Here is a 22899-nt window from a genome sequence, read left to right as displayed (position 1 = left end):
ATTTTTCAGGTGCCAGTACCATCACCCTTCCACAGTTTTGGACAGGATCTCTCACTGGCTTGGATCTGGCTAGCCTGACTGGCCAGTGAGTCCTGCCTTCCCCTGCCTCTCCAACACAGTTATTACAAGCACACACCACCGTGTACACCTTTTCTTATGAAAGTTCTGGGGACCAAACTAAGGTCCTAATGTTTGCAAGGTACAAACTAAGCTTTTGTCAGCCTCGCTTCCATGCTTCTGGACTCTTCACTATGAAGCTGTCTGTGAGGCACCAACTCAGGCTCACCCAGTCTACAGGACCCCAAAGCATCCCATCACAGCTCCAACTATATTTTAGTAAATAGATTTCTTTGGCCTGGTGAGATGGCTCACATAATAAGAGTACTTACTGCTATGCCTGATGATCTAAGTTTCCAAGAACCCACCTGGTGGAAGGAGTGAATGGAGACTTCTCTGCTCCCTGCAGAGCAACCCCTGCCCCTGCCCCTGCCCCTGCCCCTGCCCCTGCCCCTGCCCCTGCCCCTGCCCCTGCCCCTGCCCCTGCCCCTGCCCCTGCCCCTGCCCCTGCCCCTGCCCCTGCCCCTGCCGAGCAAATGCTACCCCCTGTACATCCCCCCTTTAAGAATCCTGTGGTCAGCTTAGAGTCTCAAGGACCCTCAGAGGCCTCTCACCCTTGGCTTTTTTCTACAGAATCTTATCTCTCCACATTCTTTCTTACAGATAACACTTCCCTGGGTACAGCCTAGCTACTTGGGCGTCTGGTTTAATGAACACGAGAATGGGTTAGAACAAGTTACACAGGACCACCACATCAAACCAGGAATAACCAGTATGACAGTTTTATTCAAGTCTCTGAGAGCTCTGGTGTTGGGACCAGGCCGAGATCAACATTACACAGTAATACAGTGGGCGGCTTAGCCACTGAACCAAGCCCGCTTGGCATCCCGTCAACAATGTACAGTACCTTGAAAGAAACATAGAGAGAAAGCCAAAGAGAAGAACCTGATAATAAGCTTCCTTCAGGACTTTTCCGTCTTTAAATACTTCTGATAATACACAATAATTTAAATTCCAATGCAAATAGGGGCTCAAGGAGGGACTCAAGACACACAGAGAAGAGGAGACACTGGCACAGGAAAGGAAGCTTGTAGTTAAATACTGAACGACAAAACAAACAACTTTCACCTTACCTTCTAGACTCAAGGGTGCCAAAAGGAGAAACCCCAAAGACAACTTTTTCAGAAAAATAGCGCCTATCCAATGCCTGTCCTTGAGACCTTGAACAGAGCCTCAGACCGCTGCGTGTGGAGGCCTGGCTGTGGACAAAAGTCCAGAACAGGGGCCAGGGGGAACAGAATATTAGTGAGTTCAACACCTCCCTGCTTTGCTAGCTGGGTACCAAGGCTCAAGGCGACAAAAGAACAACATCCGGCTCTCCCTAGAAGACAGGAGCTAAGACAGGCTTCCAAGTTCCAAGAACTGGGAACGAAGCAAAGTGGAGGAGGAATATCAGGAAGTTCCAAGTGGGAATAGCAGAGACCCAGGGGCCTTCTTGGTGCTGGGAGGGGAGCTACAGGGCAGACAGTCATCCCAGTGACATCAGAATCCCTGCAGAACCGAGAAAGGTGAAGGAGAAAGCTACCATCAGCAATAATGAAATTTGCTGGGCTCGGGGAGATCACGGGTCAGCCAGAGAATACAACTCCTTGGGAAGGGGTTGATTTCAGAACCTACATGGACCCAAGATGGACTAATTTCACCTCAAGGCTTTCCAACAGTGGTCTAGAAATGTGCTCACGGGCTAGCGCAGAGACCAGCAACTTGCTTCCCAGCTCTGTGACTCTAGGCACGCAGTATGAACACCCCAAGTCTGTGCACACATTCTTGGGTGCAGGTAATCCCCACCAGCTCTGGGGTGCTGTGAGGAGCCACAAAGCACACGCACATGAAGTTCTGGACAGAGCTTCTTTACATGGAAGATTTAGTAGCTGTTTCTTAAAATTTGACATTCAGCTCCACACCCAGGCCAGGATAAACCCTCGTCTCATTCTGACAGTAATAAGGAGCTAAGTTACAGGCCTGAAATCTTAGCATCTGGGAAGTGGAGGCAGGACGATCCGTAGTCCAAGGTCACCTTAGCTATATAACAAGTTTGAAGCCTGTCTGGGTTACATGAGACCCTGTCCAAAGTAATGATAACAAAAATAATAAATAAAAGCCATAGCAGTCGCAGCCTTGGAACTGGAGGTAGAATAAATGGCGTGAGTGATGTCACTGTGAAGGCGGGAAATGAGGGCAGCGAGGCTAATCCTAGTGGACAGTGCGAAGGTTCGCTGTGCAGGGGTGGGGTGGGGTGGGCAAAGGTCACAAAGCTTAACACACAGGGGAGCAGAACTGATGAGTGAGGTCTATTTACTTCTAGAATCCCAAGAGAAGTTTAAGTTGAGAATCTCCAGGCTTCTCTCTATATGATCACTTTCCTTCTGGAATACTTCGGAGAGCCTGAGAGGCAGCTGGAGAACACGAAGAAAGGACAGGTCAGCCCAGCCACAGGGCCAAGGACAGGAACAGGGTGCTTCCCCATTGTATTTGAATGCAAGGGCTCCCAGGGGACGACAAGCAGCACTTAGAACTTGTGGTATGAGGTGGTAATGAAGATAAAACACAAAGCCTATGTCAAATGCCGCAGCTCCATCTGGAGCCCCAGCAGACAGGAAGGCAGGGCCTATCCCATACCAGGTTAAGGAGAATGAGGCACTTGCATTGAATACAAACTTCAAAGGGAGGTATAAAAAAAATCAGTAAGCAAAGGCTAAACTATACTTCAATGTAACTTTCTAAAATGCCAAAATTAATAAAAAGCATCCATGACATGGTCCGTGCTCAGCCTTAAGGCTGTCTGTACACGTATGGTGGTGTGAAGCATTGCAGGAGTGAGGGCAACAGAGAACTTTTGAAACTTGGTCTTGAGTGCAAAGCATGCCGTATCACTTCCCAGGGGTCTTCACGTCAGGGTTTCCCTTACAGCTGACCAGAGGGCTTCCACCCCTCCTGCCCCAGTAAGAAAAGCTGGTCTTTGAACGCTAGATTTGTGTTCTCATTTCCTGTCTTGCTGCCACGTTCATACCTGACCATCCAAGGGCCGGCAGAGCAGTCAGAGGATCAGTCAGGGCAGGGCAAGGCAGGCCTGTCTCCAAAGGAGCTCCCAGCTCAGGTTACCGCCCTCAATCCCCAGGATCATCTCTTTTCCAATGTGAGACTTAGAGATGATTCAGAGACAAAGGTAGTAAGAAATCAAAAGACCAGTCAGAGCTAGGGCAGCAGAACCCAGTAAACTGAAAAGTCAGTCCAGTGCTTCCTCAGCAGCTTAGGGAAACCCAGGTGCCCCCAGGATCCACAACCAGAAATGGACAAAGAAGGCAGTGAATAGGAATACCTAGAAGCAGTTCACTAAAAAATAAATAAATAAAAGAAACTCACTTGGCTTGCAGACTTAACCAGGATCCCCAGTCTGGGTTAGACTAGTTAGATATGTATTAATTACCCTTAATCAAACAAGATTCCAGCTCCTGGTTTCTGCCCTCCTACTAAGTACCAGAGATGGTGAGCCTCCAGGCAGCAATGCCGGAGAAGAGTTCAAGGAGAAGGGCCTTTCTCCTTTTATATGTGGGTTTTATTACAACTTTGAACTACAAAAATACTGTTTTGCCATTTGGAAATGTGTTTCCAACTGTATCATGGCAGGAAGTCATTCTCAGGCCAAGCCAAGGACAATGACAAGTAATATATGACTGAGCCACATGGAATAGCCAACTTCAGCCTTTGACCTCTGGTCACACAGACATTCTCCCTTTCTCCAAGGAAAGTAACGTTGCAAGGTGAAGCTCTCTGTGCTGGAGCTGGGGCTCTGGAACCACACATTTAAGAGACAGGACCTTGCTCTGTTGCCCCAGACTGACATCACACGTGGGGCTGGAGCAATTGCCCTGCCTCAGTCTCCTGAGTGCTTCCAGGAATGCATCTCCAAACCTCACTAAGATGGTAGGTTTTCAAATTAGAGGGGCTTTAAGTAGAGGAGTGAGCACCATCCCCAGCTCACAGGAGGGCTTCTGAGGGCCAGATATTGGCAAATTTCGACTTGAAAATAGACAGCTTAAGTTGCCATGTTCTTGCCACCCACAACTCCCTGAGGGCCACTCGTACTTCTACCCCAATTCCAGTCTACACAAGTCCTTAGAGGAAGTTCAGTATTTCACCAACAGTAGGGCCTGCCTCTCTTTCCCAGGTCTTCTAGAGGCAGAGATATGTGCTTCTGACCTGTCAGATTGCGCAATTCCTCACATACCCACCCAAAGGCACATGATCAAATAAGCATATAATAAAAAGTTGGGGGTTCTGCATCCATGGTGGAGCACCATGGGACACTTACATCCTGAGGTGTCCACTCAGCCACCCAGCCTTCTGGGCCCACTGTTCTTTACTCTCTTAAGAGCTTGACATTGGTAGCCCCTTGCTTAGCAAATGGGAGATCCAGCTACAGGGTTAGTGGATGGGGTACCAGAGGAAAGAAGAGGATGAGCAGAAAACATGAACTTCACAAACTAAGAATGGCCTTTCTCATGGGGCAAAAGCATGGAGCAAGGTCAGGTCTAGACACCCTGCAATGTCTTTTGTCCCTGAGTAACAGCCTGAGGGTAAAGGGGTTCTATGAGAAGTATTATCCTTTGACACATCCATGGCTAGGGACCCCTTTCCCAAAGATTATTCCAGAACTGGCCTGATTTCAAATTCTTATCAAATATGACCTCAAAAAGTAAAGACAGCAAACTGCCACCCAGATGCTGCCACCAAGCTCTCGTTTCCTCAGTAAGACACAAATGGTAAGGACACCCAGCTGGCCAGCTTAAGTGGGGAAGGGAATTAGAAAACAATTATGTAGTCACCTGGGCTACATGATGTGGTGGAAAAGCATGCACCTGGCCTGGGTGCCTATTAATCGTGTTAAACCAACTCCAAATCACGCATCTTCCAGAAGCCAAAGGATAAAACTAAGGCAAGATGCCCCGAGGCAAAGATGGTGAGAACCACGTTGTCAGCCTCAGCACACTCATCCTGCAGGGGAAGAAGCTGGCCCTCAAGCTGGCAGGGAGCCACAGTGTCTCAACGTCCTTGCAGGGAGCTACAGCATTCCAAAGCCCTTGCAAGGGACGTATATGATAAAGGCTTTTAGAAGGAAACCTGAGAGGGATCAAGACACAGGACCAGAGTCATGCAAGGAAAGCAGAACAGAGGAGGCGGGCCAACTTATGTGGTCTTAGAGTCTGGTGGCCAGACTCAACCATCCAAACAGTGTGCACCTGCCTGCCTGTCTGTCTGTCTATGTGTCTGTCCATGTGTCTGTCAGTCTGTCTGTCTATGTGTCTGTCTTCTGCCCTCGAGACAAGTGTATCGAGTGTGAAGAAAATGATGTCACTTTTTTAAGGTTAGAAGGAAAAAACATCCCTGTTCTGAGTTGTTCAAATGTAGGCTACCATTGTTTCAATGCCTACAAGGTCACAGGAATGTCAAAGACCACCACGGGAGGAGCATCCATGACAGCTTCCTGGAAATAGCTGCAAGTGGCAATGGAGGCATCTCCTCGGTTCCTAGCCATAGCCTGGATCTATAAGGATAAGCACTGGCAAGTGACAGCCTGAGGAGACTCACAGAACAGAACAGTATCTAATCCTGTCAGCAGCTTGAAGGTGGTGAACACGCATTCCAAGCAGACAGCCAAATCTTTGAGGAAAGCGAAGTGAAAGGGAGAAGCTACTGTCACTTAAGTGGGCTTATTCACACCTACCAAGCCTGGTCCTAACCATGACCACCTGTAAGGAAACCTATGTCACACAAATGGTAACTTCTTAACATTCATCCCATCTCCAGGCTCGCACGGAAGAGTGGCAGGCAGTGGGCCAGCACTGCACAGGTTTGGAGGAGCTAAACAAGACCCCTCCCCCCAAGTTAACCCATGCTCACTACAGCAGCAGTTTACACAGCCCCTTTCACCTCTCTCTGGTGCAATCATCTCTTTAGCAAAGTCTTCCTCTGTCTGAATGTTGGGTGGAGATGAACTAGATTCCACCTGTCACTCAATGGCATGGAGCTGCCACTCAGTGTATACTGCATCTGGAACAATGTCTTTCCTGGACAGATGGCTACAGTCAAAATGTGGATAGGAAAAAGCCCTAACTGGGCTAGAGCACAGGCTGGAGCCAGCTGCAGCCTACCTTAAAGCTTTAATGCAGCCAAGGTGTGCAGACGACTGTGGCTTGGAACAGGGGAGCATCATCACTGGGTTGGCTGGGGCTACAGGATTCTCCTATCTGAGGGGTCAGAGTATGGGGACAAAGATAATCTCCTCCATTCTCATTTCACAGAACCAAGATCAGATGTTATAGCAAAACCCTGGCTGACACCATCAGCATTGATCCTGTCTGAAACTGGGGGTGCAGGGGCAAGACAAGGGCCAATGAGCTCACAGAGAATTTGTGGGACCCAACATGCTTCCCAGAGAAACAGCACTGATGGCATCTGTCACCTGCACCATGGATACCACTCTAACCCTCTGGGTATCCAGGTGACAAACACAGAGAGCCTTGTAAACAGACTCCAACACCACTGGGGACTGTAACGTCAACCAAGCTGTTACTGTCACGTCAGGGCCATGGTGCACACACAACACAGGGGGCTCAGTGGGAGTGGACAGTGAAGAAAATGGGTGAAAACACTTTGAAGCTCAATATTCAAGTTTAAGAAACAAATACTAAACACATCAGCACTAGCCTCTCTGGTCTCTGCTACCCAGGTCATGGTGCAGGGCCCAGCACAAAGGCTCCCTGTGTATAGTCAGAGACGGTGTCAGCAACCACTGAGCACCTTAGGATCTGTATCATGCTACTACCTCCCTGCACCCAAACATTATTACTAAGGGTTCCATTTACTTCAAGGACATCACAAAATGGACAGTCGGATGAAGACATCCCCATAGTTCCATACCGCATGGTCCAGGACCCAATCCCATATGCTATTGGCATACTTCAGGTGTATCTGTGAATCACACATGACCTAAAGCCCGTTGACTCCAGGAACTGGGGGAAATAACAGAAGCCCAGTAAGACAGGCAAATGCAGGCATTGTTCCTGACTTCAGAACTGGGGGCAGTGAGTGTGTCTCCCAAACAGCTATTCCTGAGATGAATCTATTTATATTCAAACCTGGTGTAACTGTGATCTGAACCCAAGCCATGCAACTTTGTTTCTAAAACCTAAACCTAAACCAAACGAAGGCATGACTCTACCACCCTCCCCACCCAACCTGGCTGGAGTGCTCCTGACTGCCTCCTCTCCTCCTTCTCCGAACCCTCAGTTCTCATTGAGATTTGCGAGGATAAGTAGTACCAAGTCTGCCAAGCCCTCTGGCCTTCATGAGGCCAGCCTATCCCCATCAGCTTGCATGAAAGGACTTAGGACACAAGACACTCATCAATTACCAAAGGTGACACTGAGTCGTGGGAAGAATAGATGATAAATCAGATCAATCACAGAACATCTGTACAGGTGTGTGAACAGGTAGGACTCAGGGCTGACAAAGGGAACCCAGGACAGCTCAGGCTGGCTGAGGAGGAGAGGCAGTAGACAGATTTGGCTGAATGACTCTGCAGTGTCACCCTAAAGACAAGGAAGACCAGAGGGTGGGGGCATATGCACACACCCCTCTCTACACAGACAGAGCTGACACAGCCCCTCTAGTGACCAAGGAGAAAAGATCCTGCAGGGCAGGAAACCCTCTGAAGTGGCCCTGCTCCCATCCCTTCCATCTTCAAAGTGCATTCTCAGTGCAAGGAGGAGGTCTGGATCCCAGGGGCCCTGAGACCGGGCTGTGCCAGCCAGCTCTCTCCGCCTCCTCCAACTTCTCCCGTGCCCACCCTGACCCTTTTTACACTAAGACCAGAACTCCTGTTGGATCTCATATGGGGAAGGCCCATGTGCATTCAGTTCAGCTCTGCATAGGGGCACAGTGCTATCCTGGCTCTGCCCCTCGGCGTCCAGGTCCAGAAGCGTCCGCTCAGCAGGGGGCAGTGGCCCTGCCTGTAAAGGGAGCAGGGCTGGAAGTCCAGGCCGCTCTTCTACAGTACTGCTGCTGCTGGTAAAGCAGGAGTCCAGGTTGCTGGGTGTCTCTGTGCCGGAGCTGTTAGCTGGGGAGGCGCTGCGGGCATGGCTGGGGGACACAAACCACCAAGGGTCCAACCGCTGCCGGTTGGCAGAAGGACGTGGCCGAGGCAGAAACTCCAGGGTCTTGGGTCTCTCTAAGGTAGAGTCTCGCTGTGTGTTCCAGCGCCTTGGAGTTGGGGGAAAGACCACATTGGGGTCAGGGAGACGGGGGAATTCACCTGGGTCTCGGCTGGGACTGGGAGTTTTCAACATGCCTGGTCAGAGAGACAATGGGAAAGACATCAGATGGTGGCAGCCATTAGTTCCAGCTGAGATATGCACCTTCCCATACTTCCATATGCTTGGGCACATGAGCAAAGGGAATTACACAAATGTTTACAGGACTCACACTGTGTCAAGCAGTGTGCTGGGAGGTGCTGGGGATACAGTAGTGAACAGAAACAAAGTGGCCTGAGGTCAAGTAATAGTGACATATTGGGGGGAACACATGTATAATACACTCATTTAAGGCAGATGTTGGGACCCATAAAGTGGTCTTTTATGTTTGTAAATAAAGTTTTACTAAGACACATTTTTGATACCCTCTGAGGCTGCTTTGTATCTCCAGCAGTATAGCTGAATAGTAACAAAAAGAAACAGAGAGAGAGAGAGAGAGAGAGAGAGAGAGAGAGAGAGAGAGAACTGTTTTTCAACTCACAAGACCCAAAGTATTTACCATCTTGTCCTTTCCCAAAACAGTTTGCTGACCCTTGATTTAAGGGAATGGCTGCCGTTCAGTGTTCATCTACGTAATAGCCACATGACAGCAAACAAGCTAGTTAGCAAAAATGTAAAGATGATTCATGCTGTTTCTATTCCCAAAAAGGTCACACAGCCTGGAACAGAGAAACCTACAGGAGGAAGACTCACACAAAGGCGTGAAACAACTGTTGCACACACAGCAATCGGCAATCGTGAGCACCTTGGCTTCTCTCTCACTGGACTAAGTAGGGAGTGTTTCTCAGCCAGACTCGGGCCTTTTAGGGAGCAAGGATTGGAGGCAGGGAAGTCCTAAGTTGAAAGTGCACATTCACAAGAGTTTCTGGGGTCAACTGCTAAAGGCAAGCTTATACATGTGGACAGCCACCTACTAGACATGTCTCCAGCTGTGAAGCGGCAGGTGTGACTCAGGAATTAGTGATGGAGAACGTGATGGATGGGTGGCAGCTGACCTTAGGTGAGTGTCTGAACTAATGCTATAATGGCAGGGGCCCAAGTATGTGGCAGAAAACACCTTTCCTAGGTGTGGTGAAGACTTCTTCACTGTAGCTACAGGATCTTTAGGGAACAAGGCGCTTGACAGCTGCCTTTGGATGCTGGAACCACCGCCCTGCCCCAGAGCAGGGTTTCAGCAGCCACTGAAGCCCTTGTCTATCTCTTCTGCCTCTTCCTAACCAGCCTGACTCCTTTCAGCAGTCAGAAGATGCCCATGGTACAGGGCAGAGAGAAGCCAGCCAACCCTGGACAATCCCATATCATATTTCTTGCTTGGTTGAGCAAGAGAAGAAATGGGGCTTATTCAAATCCAGAAGTAAAAGGAGAGAAAATGACCACCTACAAACATCTTTACTCCTGGGGGCCATAAAAGAAGCAAGGAGAAAAGGGGAAGTGGCCAGAACTCACCTGTTCCAGGACTGGGACTCATTCCGTTGCTGGAGGGGCTCCTGCTGCCTAGTGCTGCAGGGGCTGCTGTTGGCTTAAGTGCCCCATCAGAAGGAGTCCGCCTGTGACCACTAGACTGCGTGGGAGCTGTGAGGGTGACATGGGTGGGAGTCAGGGACTGGTTGGGGTCTCTCTTGAAGCGCTCCACTCGGACATTAACCAAGGGGTTGTGGGTGCATTGGGTTAGGGGTGGAGCTTCAACTGGGCTGACTGGCATTTCATACACCACAATCTCATCACTGTCAGAGCGCAGTAGGGAGCGGGTAGAGTTGCATTCAGAGATGGAGGAGAGAGACAGCAGGGTCAAGGAGGCAGAGGGGTCTCCCAGCAACGTCATTGGCTCTTCCTTCTTAAAGAGCTTTCGGGAGGGGGGGCTGGTACTCCGGCGAGGGCGGCTGGCCCTTTGGAAAAGACCCTCACGCCTCTTCTTCTCCTCCCGGGCTGGTAGCTCAGGTTCTTCTGGGGGAAGCAACTGACACTTGCCAGCTTCCAGCAGGTCAAACCCTAGGCCTGTGGCTGCCAGAACAGCTCCACATCCGAGCAGCGCCGCCTCACAGCGCCGGTGGTGGGCCCCGCCGCGCTTGAGGCTGTTGGTCGGCGTCAGCTGAGGGGTACTGGTAGCTGAGTTGACTGGGGTGGGGTCCTCATGAACTGCGTCACTGGAGGGGCCATCCCCATCCTCTCCACGAGGAAATGGGATACAGAGGTAGGACTGGTTGGGTGAATGCTGTAGATGGTTCTCTCCACTTGCTGGGCCTTCACTATCTTCATCCTCTGTGCAAACAAGAGAAATGGCAGAGAAAATGGATTGAAGAGTCTGGTCCTTCCCCAGCTCAATGTCAGAAAAGCAGGACACGAAACGGGCACTGAGCCAATGGGGACCGTTTTCTGTACACTCACCTGAGACCAACATGGGAATTCCCCTGCATTCTAGAGCCCATTTCTCTACTTGCACAAAAGAGCATCAGCCAATTTGCTGCCTCCCTCTTAGGGACACTGCAGAGTGTGTATAAAGTGCTGCCTAGACCTCATAGCTGCTAGGCAAGTGTGCCACCACTGGGCAGTGCCTTTAGCTCAATAGGGACACTTACAACAATATGCAGAATAAGTTCTTAGAACTAGAAACACTTCTATATTTTTGTACCTTAAAACTAGAAAGGCTTTGGATTTCTACCGTGATTCTTAGCAAAACGTCTTAAGATTGGTCTTCACAAGAAATCAGAGTCCTTACATGTTTGAAGGACAATCTGTTCTACTGATGGGTCTATTATGACTTGGAAATCTACAAAGAAAAGCATCTAGAGAGCTCATGCACCACTCAGTAGCCAGAGGACTATTCGAAAGGATAGGAAAGGGGAAATGTGTCCGGGTTAAGTCTTTATTCTTAAGGCCAGAGGCAAAAAAAAACAAAAAAAAACAAAACCCAGGTTCCATGGCTACAATACATGGAAAGTGGGGTTTAGGAAAACCTGATAAAATGGAGAAGACAGAGCAGAGGACAAAAATGAGACAAACCCTATGGATAATAGTACTAGGAATCCTTAAACAATTCTGGAAGTCTAGCTAAGAAATCTCTAAGGAAACCGGGAGAAAACCAAGACAAATGCTCTACTCACCTATCTCCATAAGGCTGGTGAACCCAGGCAGGGCGGGACTACTCCTCGGGCCCTTCCCCAGGTTGGGGGCACTGGATGACCACTGCTTGTATCCATCTACCAGGGACTTGAGGCTGAAGAAAGGAGGAGGAGACTCGTCAACACTGGCTGTTTCCTTTATGGCCTCCACGGGCGTTCAGACAGTGTCTGTCTACTTAATCACACTGAAAGCCTCGGGGGTCAGACAACTCTTCCTGAGCCCTCCTAGCTCACAAACAAGTGCGCATGCTCTAGGAGATGAAACGCGGTGGTTTAACCCAGCCCCTCACATGCTATGGAATCATGGAAAGAGCGAGTGAGCGGGTGGGCAAGCAGACAAAAAGAGGAAGGGCTGAGCTTGTGGAAGCTCTTGTCTGAGCCATTCTCAAGGGAAAGGCAGTCACCCCATAGGAACCAAACACAACACACTCAGAACATCACAAGTATTTCAGTGCAAACACCTGCAGTGCAAGGCAAGCATGGGGCAGATGAACCAGCAGAAATGGCCCCGGCCACTCCACTCATAATGTTTCTCAGCTTCTCCTTCCAAGCTTCTATCTCGCATGCTTAAGCTTCCAAAGCCATTCATTCTTCAAAAGGAAGGAAAAAAAAAATCAAGCAAGAAAGCTGCACCCACTCAGTGCACGTGGGACAGACCTCTCTGGGGGAAACACTATGTGGTACTCAAGCCTCAGTTTGTCTGAGCATGGAGACAAAAGACAGCGGCTTGATTTCAACTCCCTGCCATCAGCTCATCTGGCAAACTTAGCAACTCTCCAGAGATAGAATGGACCCCCCTCAGTTTCCTTACAAAGGGATCTGCGGTCTGGAAGCACTGGTCTTCCCCTAGAGGGCAGTAGAGGGAGCACTGAAGGAGAATCTGCATGCTAGGGTGGCACTGAAGACCTAGCCCATCAGCCGGAGGGGACTCTTGATGTTTAAGGCTAAACCCATATACCTAAAGCCTACTCTCTCGGGGTCTGAAGCCACCAGAGGGAGACAGAAGGCTCAATTTTCTCCTGCGCCTCAGAATTGTGTGAGCAGAAACACTGGTGAATTGAAGCACAAAACACAGAGCTGGAGAAAAGCGGCCAACACAGTAGCCTGGCACTTCCCACTGCACTGATATGGTAGTTCCTCTAGTACTGGGCTTGAGGAAGCCCGAATTAGCAAATCAAAGCCAGTGTTCAAGGATGCACAACACAAGGCCTTCTCTAGGCACAATGTGCAAGGAGCAGCCCAGCAACTGGGGTGGATCAACAGAGCAATTTTCCCAAGGTGCACTGTTCTTAAAAAAATACCCAGCTCGTCACTTGCAGCGATGAAGAATGAGAACAGGGAAATGGAAGGGCGGTTGCTACCAATACAGCTGTGGATGGGTGGAGACCAGACTCACCCCAAATGGAAGTGTGGAGACTCTGATGGGGTACTTAAACCATTAGCTTTTTCCCGTCTCTGGGGGGAGCTTTAACGAATAAAGAGAATCAGCAATATGCAGTAGAGACCACAGCCAGCTCGCCCTCTCCCATACTCAAACTGCCCAGGCTGGACCAGCGAGGTGGCCAGCTGTGCTCTGCCTGTCCAATCCGCAAACCCACCCGGGAAACACTGCCATGTTGCAGCTGTTTCAGACCTAGGCCTTCCAATGTAAGGGACAAAAGTCCCTGGACAGCCCAAGAGTGACTGCAAGGGGCTGTGAGTTAAAAACACCCCAGCTGCCAACAGTGAGCTGCTGTTTCCTGCAGACATGAGTGTTAGATGAGTGGGGGAGGAGGAAATTCACTTTACTGAATTCAAGGGTTTGCTGTTATAAATTTTCTTCAGTCAATAGGCATTAAAATTAGTACTATTATCATGGAGAGATCTCTAACACTTCTGACATCAAAGACAACTGGACTCAAGCTTGTTAGAAAACACTTTCATTTCTTCAATGAGAATTGAGAATAATGAAAAACCAAGGCATGTGCTTCTTAATTGTCTCAAAAGTCTGCAAGGACAGATCTATGCAAGAAGAAAGAAAAGTACAAAGTTAACATTCTGTAGTGTAAGAAGAAGCTTAATTTACTATCAAGACAAAAACAAAACAAACAAACAAACAAAAACCTTTAAGTGAAGCAGAAGCAGCAAAATCACTAGAATCCTCTTTGAGGAGAGGAAGGACCTACAGGAAGAGGTCATGAGGGAAGGGGGAGGGAGGAGGGAGGAGGGAGGAAGAAGGACTATAATGATTTATATTGTGAGTGCCGCAACGAAACCATTACTGTGCGTACTCACTGAAAATGTAGTTAAACATCTAATTACCAGAAACCACAGCTAGCCTGGGTAACCCTAGAATTTATACCAATGTCAGAGGTAGCCAGTGATTCAGGGAACTGGGTTCCTCAGAGCCAGGCCATGAAGGACAGGCTGTAGGTTCTTACCCCTCTACACTCCTGAGCTCTTTAGGTTTGTGGCCATGAAGGACATAGGTGCTGCACTCACAGGGCAAACAGCTTGTCCTATGAGTGTATGTTTTCTATTTAAAGCAACTTGTGACTTCAGGGTCTTACTTGACAGTTAGTATACATCCATTTTTTTAAAAGAATTATTATTATATGTATATACATACACTGTAGCTGTCTTCAAAGCTCCAGAAGAGGGCATTAGATCCCATTACAGATGGTTGTGAGCCACCATGTGGTTGCTGGGAATTGAACTCAGAACCTCTGGAGGAGCAGTCAGTGTTCCTAAGCACTGAGCCATCACTCCAGCCCATACATCCATTTTTTAAAATAAATCTGATCGTTATTTTTTCCCTTGAGCTCAGACATGAAGAGTGGAGAGTTTGAACATCAAATGTTAGTCCTTAAAAGATTATCAAAGGCAGATTGACAGGTTTGGAGGCCTCATTCAGTGAGCAATGGGAAGCCATTGAAAATGGTGCTGGGATTGCTATCCTCACACTCAGAAGAGCAGGAAGGACTCTAGACGAAATACAAACCATGATGTTCACACTTCAGGTATTAGTAGATGACATGGAAGGCAGAGAACCATCATCCAGCTGATAATTATGTGTGTTCACCATGAGCCAGCTAATTGATGCACTTCACAAAGAGGAATTCAGCCAACCCCTAAGCTAGGTACTAGTCTTATGCCCATTTTGTAGCTGAGCAAACGTGAGCTCCATAGCTACCTGTGAAGCTCAGTCGCTGTCCGAGACCCTCTCTGCAACATCAGGGGACCTGGCCTATAGAAAACGGAGATGCAAAGAATTTGCCTCCCAGGCCTCCAGCCTATAAGTGAGGATGCTGCACAACTAAATCACCAAGACCCTCTGCCTTGGGCACTAATGTGTGGTTAGTGGGAGAGTAGCAAGGCAATCCAGTGGGGCACAGTAATCCCAGGGCAGTGCCAGGGATCCTGCTCTTCCTCCCTTTCCTCTGAGCAGATGTTTTATGGGGAAGATTCAGGTCTTAGCTCACTTGGCCCAGTTCCCTGCATTTGCTTTGAGCTATTTGCTGCTTTGAGAACACCTGCAAGGGACAGCAAGCCAGCAGACTGAATCCAATCCCGCCTGCCACTTGTCTTTCTGAGGTTTGAGTGGAACACAACCATGTGGGCTCATTCACTTATGTGTCACTCAGAGTCTGGGGCAGTTTTTATATTTCTCTGTCACCATGAAGACTCAGAAACCTAAAATGTTATCTGGCCTTTCATAGAAAGTACTTGACAATTCTTGCCCTACAAGAAAATACAGGATCCAGGAGACTGGACAACTCTCTAGAAAGGTCAAGAAGAGCTTAGAGGCAGTAGTGTGCATCTTATTCCGGCACTCAGGAGGTGGAGGCAGGAGGATACAGAACGTGAACAGAGTTTGGGCTAGCCTGTCTTAAAAAAATAAAACAGAACCCGTATACTTTTCCAAACATATTAAAATACATGAGAGAAACAAAAGTATTTCCTATCATATTTTAAAATGTTGTGCAGGTCTGTGAGTGAGAGAGACATTCACATCTTGTGCCTCTTACCCTTCATCTCCTGATGTGAGCTCTTTCTGCCCAAGTGTTCCTGGTCCCCATGTCCGGCCCTTCTTCTTTGGGGCCCTCTTCTCCTCTTCCTCCCCTTCCTCTTTCGGAACCACTGAGCTCCGGCCCCAGGTTTTACTGCTTTCACCAGGTGTCACTGTGAATAACAAAGGTTCAGTAAGACAAGTATCTCCCCAAACTGCAGACAGACCACACACACACACACACACACACACACACACACACACATATGTACACATGTACACACATGTACACACATGTATACACACATGTACACACGCATACACATACATTTTATTTATTTATTTATTTATTATTTATTTATTTATTTATTTATTTATTTAGTTTTTCAAGACAGGGTTTCTCTGTGTAGTCCTGGCTGTCCCGGAACTCATTCTGTAGACCAGGCTGGCCTCGAACTCAGAAATCCACCTGCCTCTGCCTCCCAAGTGCTGGGATTAAAGGCGTGCGCCACCACCGCCCGGCACACACACACATATTTAAAGCAATTACTATAGTAAAAATAAAACTAGTCCAGGTTTGGTCTATACTAAGGCTTTGATGAGTTTTCTCAAGACCCAGGCCTTGGAAAGCCTCAGCCTGAGAAGTACAAATGGAAGAAAGGCAATGGTACCCAGTAGGGCAGACAGTATGGCGGTCCCTAGGTGGACACCCATCTGTATCTCTATCACTCCAGTTTCCAAATTGCTTTGCAATTTCCTAAAGAGTTTCCCATAGTCACAAGCCCCTGTGCTGATATCAACTGTGTGCTAAAGGTGGAAGAAACAGCACAGAAGTGAACAATGGGACAGGGAAGAGGAAGGCTGAGGGACTGCAAGTGGACATGCACGTGTGTACACATTGTTGGGGAAGGTGGCAGAAGTTACAGCTGGAACAAGCCTGGATTAGTCAGTGGCTGAGCAGAGCAGAGGACAAGTGTCCCTGGTATGTCTGGCTTCAGTTTTGGAAACTGTCTCACACTGGATGGCTCGAAGGCGAGGGATGATGGTGGGGCTTGCAGGAGGACTTGATCGGTTGCTGATCAGACTCTTCCTTTTATCCATGGTTGGGGAGGCCTGCACCGTAAACTTGTGCTGGAAATCTGCTTGGGGAGAGACAAACACGTGTGTGTCAGGCTTACCACACAGTTAGATTCATTTAAGAAATGAGGGATAGGCCCCTGTCTCCTGAAAAGCTTTGTTTTCTTTCAACACTACCTCTTTCTCTGAAAGGGACACATGACAAGATGAACGCACAGACAGTGGTCTTCATAACACTCTCTATGTAATGGACACAGATAGTACAATTACAACCTGAGAGCTGCTATCTAGCGTGTGTCACTGTGTGGATTATTCTAGGGAAATGTCACTTGAAATCACACCTCAGGTGATCTGTCACCATGTGTATCCTTTGTGGTACCAAGTAAAGAGCGTCTGATGCTCCTCTTAAGTTGCAGGGGCGCAGGGTATTAAGAACCAGGTCATGACAGAAACACGAGGATTCACCAGAAATGGAGAAGTGACCCCACTTCTTACACACCCTAAAGGTAGTTCCGATACAGCATGAAGAACATGAAATGTTCAGCTCTTGAGTTCTGAGTTTCAGCCTCCTCTTCCTCTGTCAGAGGTCCTGAGGTCTCCCTACTACACTAACCTCCCCCTGCAAACGGGACCAGAGCTTCTCATCTGTTGCTAGTGCATAGCAGTGTCCTGGAACAGTCTAGGTGTTCCACCTGTACCTAAAGATACCAAACTACTTGAATAAACCAACCAAACAAACAAACCCCAACCAAATCACATGTGACAAGGACAGCAGAGCACATTCCCGTGAGCACATTCTCTCGATTCCATGACTTAATTCCCTCGTTGGTGCCTAAGCCATCATTCCAAGGCTTAAGGACCATCCACAGCCACTCTGACTATCTCACTCTCCATTTCCTTAAATTCTAATAAGCTTGCTTCCCAAGGCATAATAGATTCAGAACACAAACAATTTTTTATCTACAGAAACACTCACGTGCATACCCCCTTGGGCACATTTCACTCCACCAAGGTTCTAACTCACGGTTTCTTATTTCCTTACATTTCCCCCAGGTAACAGTACTGAGAATATACCTTTATGGAGTCAATGTGCTTCTGAGAGGCCGTATGTAAATCTTATAATAGGAATGTTTACTTTTCAACCTAATATTAAATACACTGAGAACTGTGAAAAGAAACGAGACAAACTTCTTTTCAGAATTAAGATTTCTCATCTAGGAACACCTGAGAATCCCTTCATCCCAACGGTACACATTCTTCTCCAATGAACAGTTCCCCAGAAAGCCTGTCATCCACTGAGCAAGACAGCCCATCCCAACAGGCTTTACTTTAGGAGCCATGGTGTGTGTTTCCAAGCACAGTGTAACTCCCACAAACCCCTGCCACACCAGCTCCTGGTCTTTCTCTCTGCCACTGACCGGAGGGGAGGCTGATGCGGTTGCCATCCTTGAGTTTCAGTCGGCTCTTCCTGAACTTGCCCTTGCGTTTCTTCACCCTGGGCTTTTCCTGGCACAGCTGGTGGATAATGATATTGAGCTCTCGTTCCAGGATGTCGATCTCCCGTTCAGCCAGCTCCTGCTCCCTACGCCGAAGCAACTCCTCCTGGTTCTTCTGCTGGAGCGCAGCCCGTGTCAGCTCCTCCTCCCAGGTTCGGAGCTCCTACAGACAGGGAGGCAGTAGAGAGAAGGGTGGGTCTCGGTGCAGAAAGGAGACAACCTGGAGAGCTCTGCTGTGGTGCCCAGGAGAGACAGAGAAGATGCTCAACACTGGGTGAAAGGAAAAGTGTAGCATAACCATACTGTGAATACAACTAGACAGGCGAATGCCACAGAACAAGCAAGGAGACACAGGCTGACCCTTCCTAGGACTCTAGAGCCTCCTTATCCTTGGGAGTATGTCCAAGACCAACAGGGAATGTTTGAAACCATGGATTCCTCTGAACTCTCCATGTATCATGTGTCTTTCTCTACAATACCTCCATCATAAAAGTTAATCTATAAATTAGGCCTTGTGAGCACTTAATTATAGTATATTCATATATATATAGTACAGTAATAACAATATATTACACTAAAGTCACCAGCATTACTACTCTTGTCCTCTGGAACATTTATTAAATAAAATAACGTTACCTAAACACAGTTGCCTTATCACAATAGCCGACGAGAAATACTATGTGGGAGTGTGCAAGTGTGAGGAAGACAACTGTCCCCAGGAAAGACAGAGCAAGACTGTCTCAGGATGCGTACAGCATGCACTTTAAACCACGAATCTGTTCATTTTTCCAATGTTCCATTTCATATTTTCAGACTGTGGTTGACAGTGGTTAAGTCAAGCCACAGAAAGCAAAACTATAAAGGAGGGGGGCTTACTATAACTACTTACTGACAAGATCCAATTTTCATTTTTCCTACTGGCTTGTGTAATTTATAAATTACATTATGACTGTAAAGAAAGGTGGCTGGGAGCTGGTGACTGACCAATCTTTACAAAAGCCAGCCACAGTGGAAGTCCTCCTAGCTGGAAGAGTAGCTGTGATAGGATGCTATCAATGGCTGTCCCAGACAGACCCCTAGAGAGTCGCCCACCGTCAGCCTCCCCGCCCTGCCACCCCAGCCACTACAACATGTCAATGACTTCCCAACAGCTTAGGATCGCTGTGCTCCAAAGGAGACTAATCTTTCTTAATTAGATTCAGAAATTATTTTTAAACCATTTGTGTAGGGGACAACAAAGGCATTGCAGAAAGGGCTTAGACTCCGATGGCCCAGGCTCACGGTCCCCTCTTCCTAGCTCCATGAAGGTGGACGACCCTGGCCCTCAGTTTCGAGATGGGAACAATTGCAGGCCCCACATGCTGTTCTTTTTTTGTTTTTGTTTTTGCTTTGTTTTAGAGACAGGGTTTCTCTGTATAGCCCTGGCTGTCCTGGAACTCACTTTGTAGACCAGGCTGGCCTTGAACTCAGAAATCCAACTGCCTCTGCCTCCCAAGTGCTGAGATTAAAGGTGTGTGCCACCACTGCCCGGCTAAGTGCTGTCCTACTAACAGGACCAAAGGCTTCACTACATTTCTCAAGTGGAAACAAAACAGCAACAATGAATCATATGCAGTTTTAGATTTTATTATTATCACATTGATAATTACTTATTCATTCAACCCTTTGAGACAGGGCTTCACACTATAGCCCAGGCTACTCTTAAACTCACTTTATAGCCCTGGTCTCAAACTTGCAACCCTCCTTCCTCAGTCTCCTGAGGGCTGAGATTAGAGGCCTGTGCCACCATGCCTGGCTATTACTATTAACTCCCCAAATTTCTATAGTACAGAGTGAGAACAGAAAAAAGAAATTAACCAAGACTATATGATCATCTCTCAGGCCCCCAGATTTGGTCCTACCCAGACATCGCAGGGCATAAAACTGAACATAATTAGTTACATTGGTGTGGACACTGATTGCTGGGGTCACACCACAGAAAAAGACTGGGGAATGACTACCAAACCCAGAAGTAGACTCCAGCAAGCCAAGAGGTGCTGAAATCCCCAGAGGAATTGAGCTTAGAACGCTTTCCACAGGCACAAAAATGGCAGTTCCAGGCTCCTATCCTGTGGTGTGGACAATCAAGAAGCTGGCAAGAAGGTGGTACAGGTGTCAGTGGTTGGCACCCTGAGTCCAGGTACCTCAGTGCAGCATCTCTGCTAAGACAAGACCTGCCATCCCCTCCTCGCTACCTTTTCTTTGGCCCTGAGTTGGTCAAACATCTCCTGAATCTCATGTTTCCAGTCATCCTGCAGGCAGTGGAAGGAGTCCTTGGGCATCTCAAAGAAACCAGACTCTTCTATAGTCGTTAGCTGGTCCAGGATACTCGTGAAAGATGGACGTGAGTGGGGGTCAGGATTCCAGCAGTCTGAATGGGAACCGAGAAGAAAGAGGAAGTGTGAGCAGGCAGAGGGGAACGGAGGCCTCGTGATACTGCATGCTCCCCTCACCAGAAAATAGCCTCAGTTTCTCCTTCTAGAAAATATAGCCCTGAATTTAGGGACCTCCCAGCAGGAAAGCATACCGTCCACTGTCATAACCAGAAGTTACCAGAAGAAACCAGAAGTCAGACACTGGTCCTGCACACTGCTGAGCATGCACAAGGAAAGAAGAAAAACAAACAAACAAACAAACAAACAAACAAAAAAAAACGAAGCTTCCTGTGCTTGCCACTGTGGCCAACTTACAACAACACACATACAGTTCAAGTGGATCATGGGTGACTACACAAGCTGCCGTCCCCACAGTTCAATGGGAGAAGGCAAAGGGACCATCAGGATGAATCAGGAGAGTGAGCCTACCAGCTGCCACCACACAGTAGGCGCTTTCCCACTTCACTTTGCCTAGCTTTGCATTTCTCACAAAATCATGTTTTTGACTCAGTGACCTCAGAGTCCCTTTCTTTCCAGACAACCTTCAGTCCCACACACAAGATACTCAGGTCTGGGAAGAATTACCACTGTAGCTCATTTTGTATTACATAATACGATTCTGGAATGCAAGATAGCAGGTTTATTTACAAATTTCTATAGTCACTGCAGAAAGGAACCTGCTTTAGCAGGGTGTGGCCACTGTCTAGAAACAGCTCTCCCAATTCTTCCCCCTGGGTGGCTAGTACTGCATCTCCTTTTCCTGCAGCAGGTCTCATGACACTGGGAACTGTCTTCAAGTGCTGTGTAAAGGTTATCGCTGCCAGCTCTCCTCCGGTCAGGAGCTACTCACCTTCCATGAGCTTGGCGAAAGGCTCTGGACACGTAGAAGGGATGGGAAGGGCGAGTTTGTTCATAGCCACACCGTAAGCCACTGCTAAGCCATCAATGCCCCGGAAGGGCACCTCGCCAGTCAACAGTTCCCAAAGCAGTACTCCATAGCTGGAGAGAGAAACAGGACAGAAACTCTGTAAGAAATAGCAGCGACTTCCTCACCAAAGTAGCTACCGAGGTTTTCCAGGCATGCCACACCATCTTCGATCCATAGAAAAACAATGAAGCAGACACCCTGACATGAAGGGAAGCACAAAGCCTACTAGGCCAGAGCAAAGGCTCTGGACCTCTGCCTACATCATCTGTTCCTCACGCCCTAGCTATGAACCCATGCGCAAACCGCTGCATTGCTCTGAGCCTCTACTCCCTCCTCTGTAGAGAGCGACACCGTTAGCCTCAGAAGTTGTCAGGAAATCCTGTGAGTCTTTAAGAGAGAAAATAAGCATTCAGTGGCCACAGCAATTTATTATTTTAAAACAAGGTCTCACTCTGTAGCTTAGCCTTGGCCTGGACCTCCTAATCCCCGTCTCAGCCTCCCCAGAGCTAGGATTATAGGCGCGCACCACCATGACTGACTGCTATTGTGAATGAAATAAGCCTGTAAGAGAGACTCTCTAAACAGAATCTTTCTATTTTTAGACAACTTTTGTCACAGATACATTTTTCTTAGCTTTAGAAAAACCAGTGAGTATCTACTCAATATGGATTTTGCTCCTGCAAGAGATTTCTTTAAGGGTCTACTAGGTTAAATACACTTCTGACTCCAGATGGTACAAGTGGGACCTCCACGAGGCCGCTGTCTAGGTCTGGGGGGAAGGTCCGCAGGGCAGACTGGGTCGGCAGAGAAGAGCAGCACACTAGCTCTGAGAACTTCTGTGTCTCCCTATCTACAAGCTCATAAAGACAATTCTTCATCTTGTACGAGTCAGGGAATGTGAAGCACAAAGCTAAATGGAAGAATTAGTCTATGGATCTGCAGTCACAACCAGGAAACACCACACAGCATTCTGTCCTTCCAGGAATAAGTCAGGCCAAGAAAACAGCTCTGAACACCCAGAAGAAGAAGGCTCTACACGTACTTGCCACACAGATCTCAAATTTATTGTAATGCTCCTCAACCGTGTCCAGCTACAAGCGCCATATTAATTAGATGGTGGTGGTGATGATGATGATGTGGTGGAGGAGGAGGATCTGGAAGGATTTCTCAATGGCTATGAACACTTGTTACTCTTGCAGGGAACTCTGTAACTGTAACTCTAGTTCCTAGGGATCCGACACCCCCTTCTCACCTCTGTGAGCACCAGGCACACACATATACATGTGTGGTACACAACACCCATATACATACATCCAGGCAAGCACTCATATATATAAAATAATTAACTTAATTTAAAATGTTTTGTAAAGCCAAATAATAGTTACGTATTTATCAGGATACCTTGTTTGTTTAAAGGGCCTTGCTATGTTACCCAGGCTGCTTCAAAC

At 47.9% G+C, this 22899-nt stretch overlaps 1 protein-coding gene across 4 annotated transcripts in view; it reads right to left on the bottom strand.

The window, feature by feature from the left end:
- Positions 1 to 811: 811 nt before the first annotated feature.
- Positions 812 to 22899, bottom strand: part of Map3k9 (mitogen-activated protein kinase kinase kinase 9) — a 65300-nt gene continuing 43212 nt past the window's right edge. The window contains exons 4-12 of one of the 4 annotated variants that reach the window (XM_076921791.1): positions 21374 to 21522; positions 20344 to 20519; positions 18032 to 18272; positions 16553 to 16678; positions 15556 to 15709; positions 12945 to 13013; positions 11531 to 11643; positions 9876 to 10688; positions 812 to 8467 (exon numbers count right to left, since the gene is read on the bottom strand). In XM_076921791.1, the coding sequence (XP_076777906.1) occupies positions 7983 to 8467; positions 9876 to 10688; positions 11531 to 11643; positions 12945 to 13013; positions 15556 to 15709; positions 16553 to 16678; positions 18032 to 18272; positions 20344 to 20519; positions 21374 to 21522 (2326 nt within the window). In that variant the 3' untranslated portion in view covers positions 812 to 7982. The remainder of the gene's footprint in view (positions 8468 to 9875; positions 10689 to 11530; positions 11644 to 12944; positions 13014 to 15555; positions 15710 to 16552; positions 16679 to 18031; positions 18273 to 20343; positions 20520 to 21373; positions 21523 to 22899) is intronic. The other 3 variants (XM_076921792.1, XM_076921793.1, XM_076921794.1) reach the window with 3 other exon arrangements.

The sequence above is a fragment of the Arvicanthis niloticus genome, chromosome 23 (genome assembly GCF_011762505.2).
Source record: "Arvicanthis niloticus isolate mArvNil1 chromosome 23, mArvNil1.pat.X, whole genome shotgun sequence".
In the NCBI taxonomy this organism is placed as follows: Eukaryota; Metazoa; Chordata; class Mammalia; order Rodentia; family Muridae; genus Arvicanthis; species Arvicanthis niloticus.
This window is presented reverse-complemented; position numbering and strand designations above follow the sequence as displayed.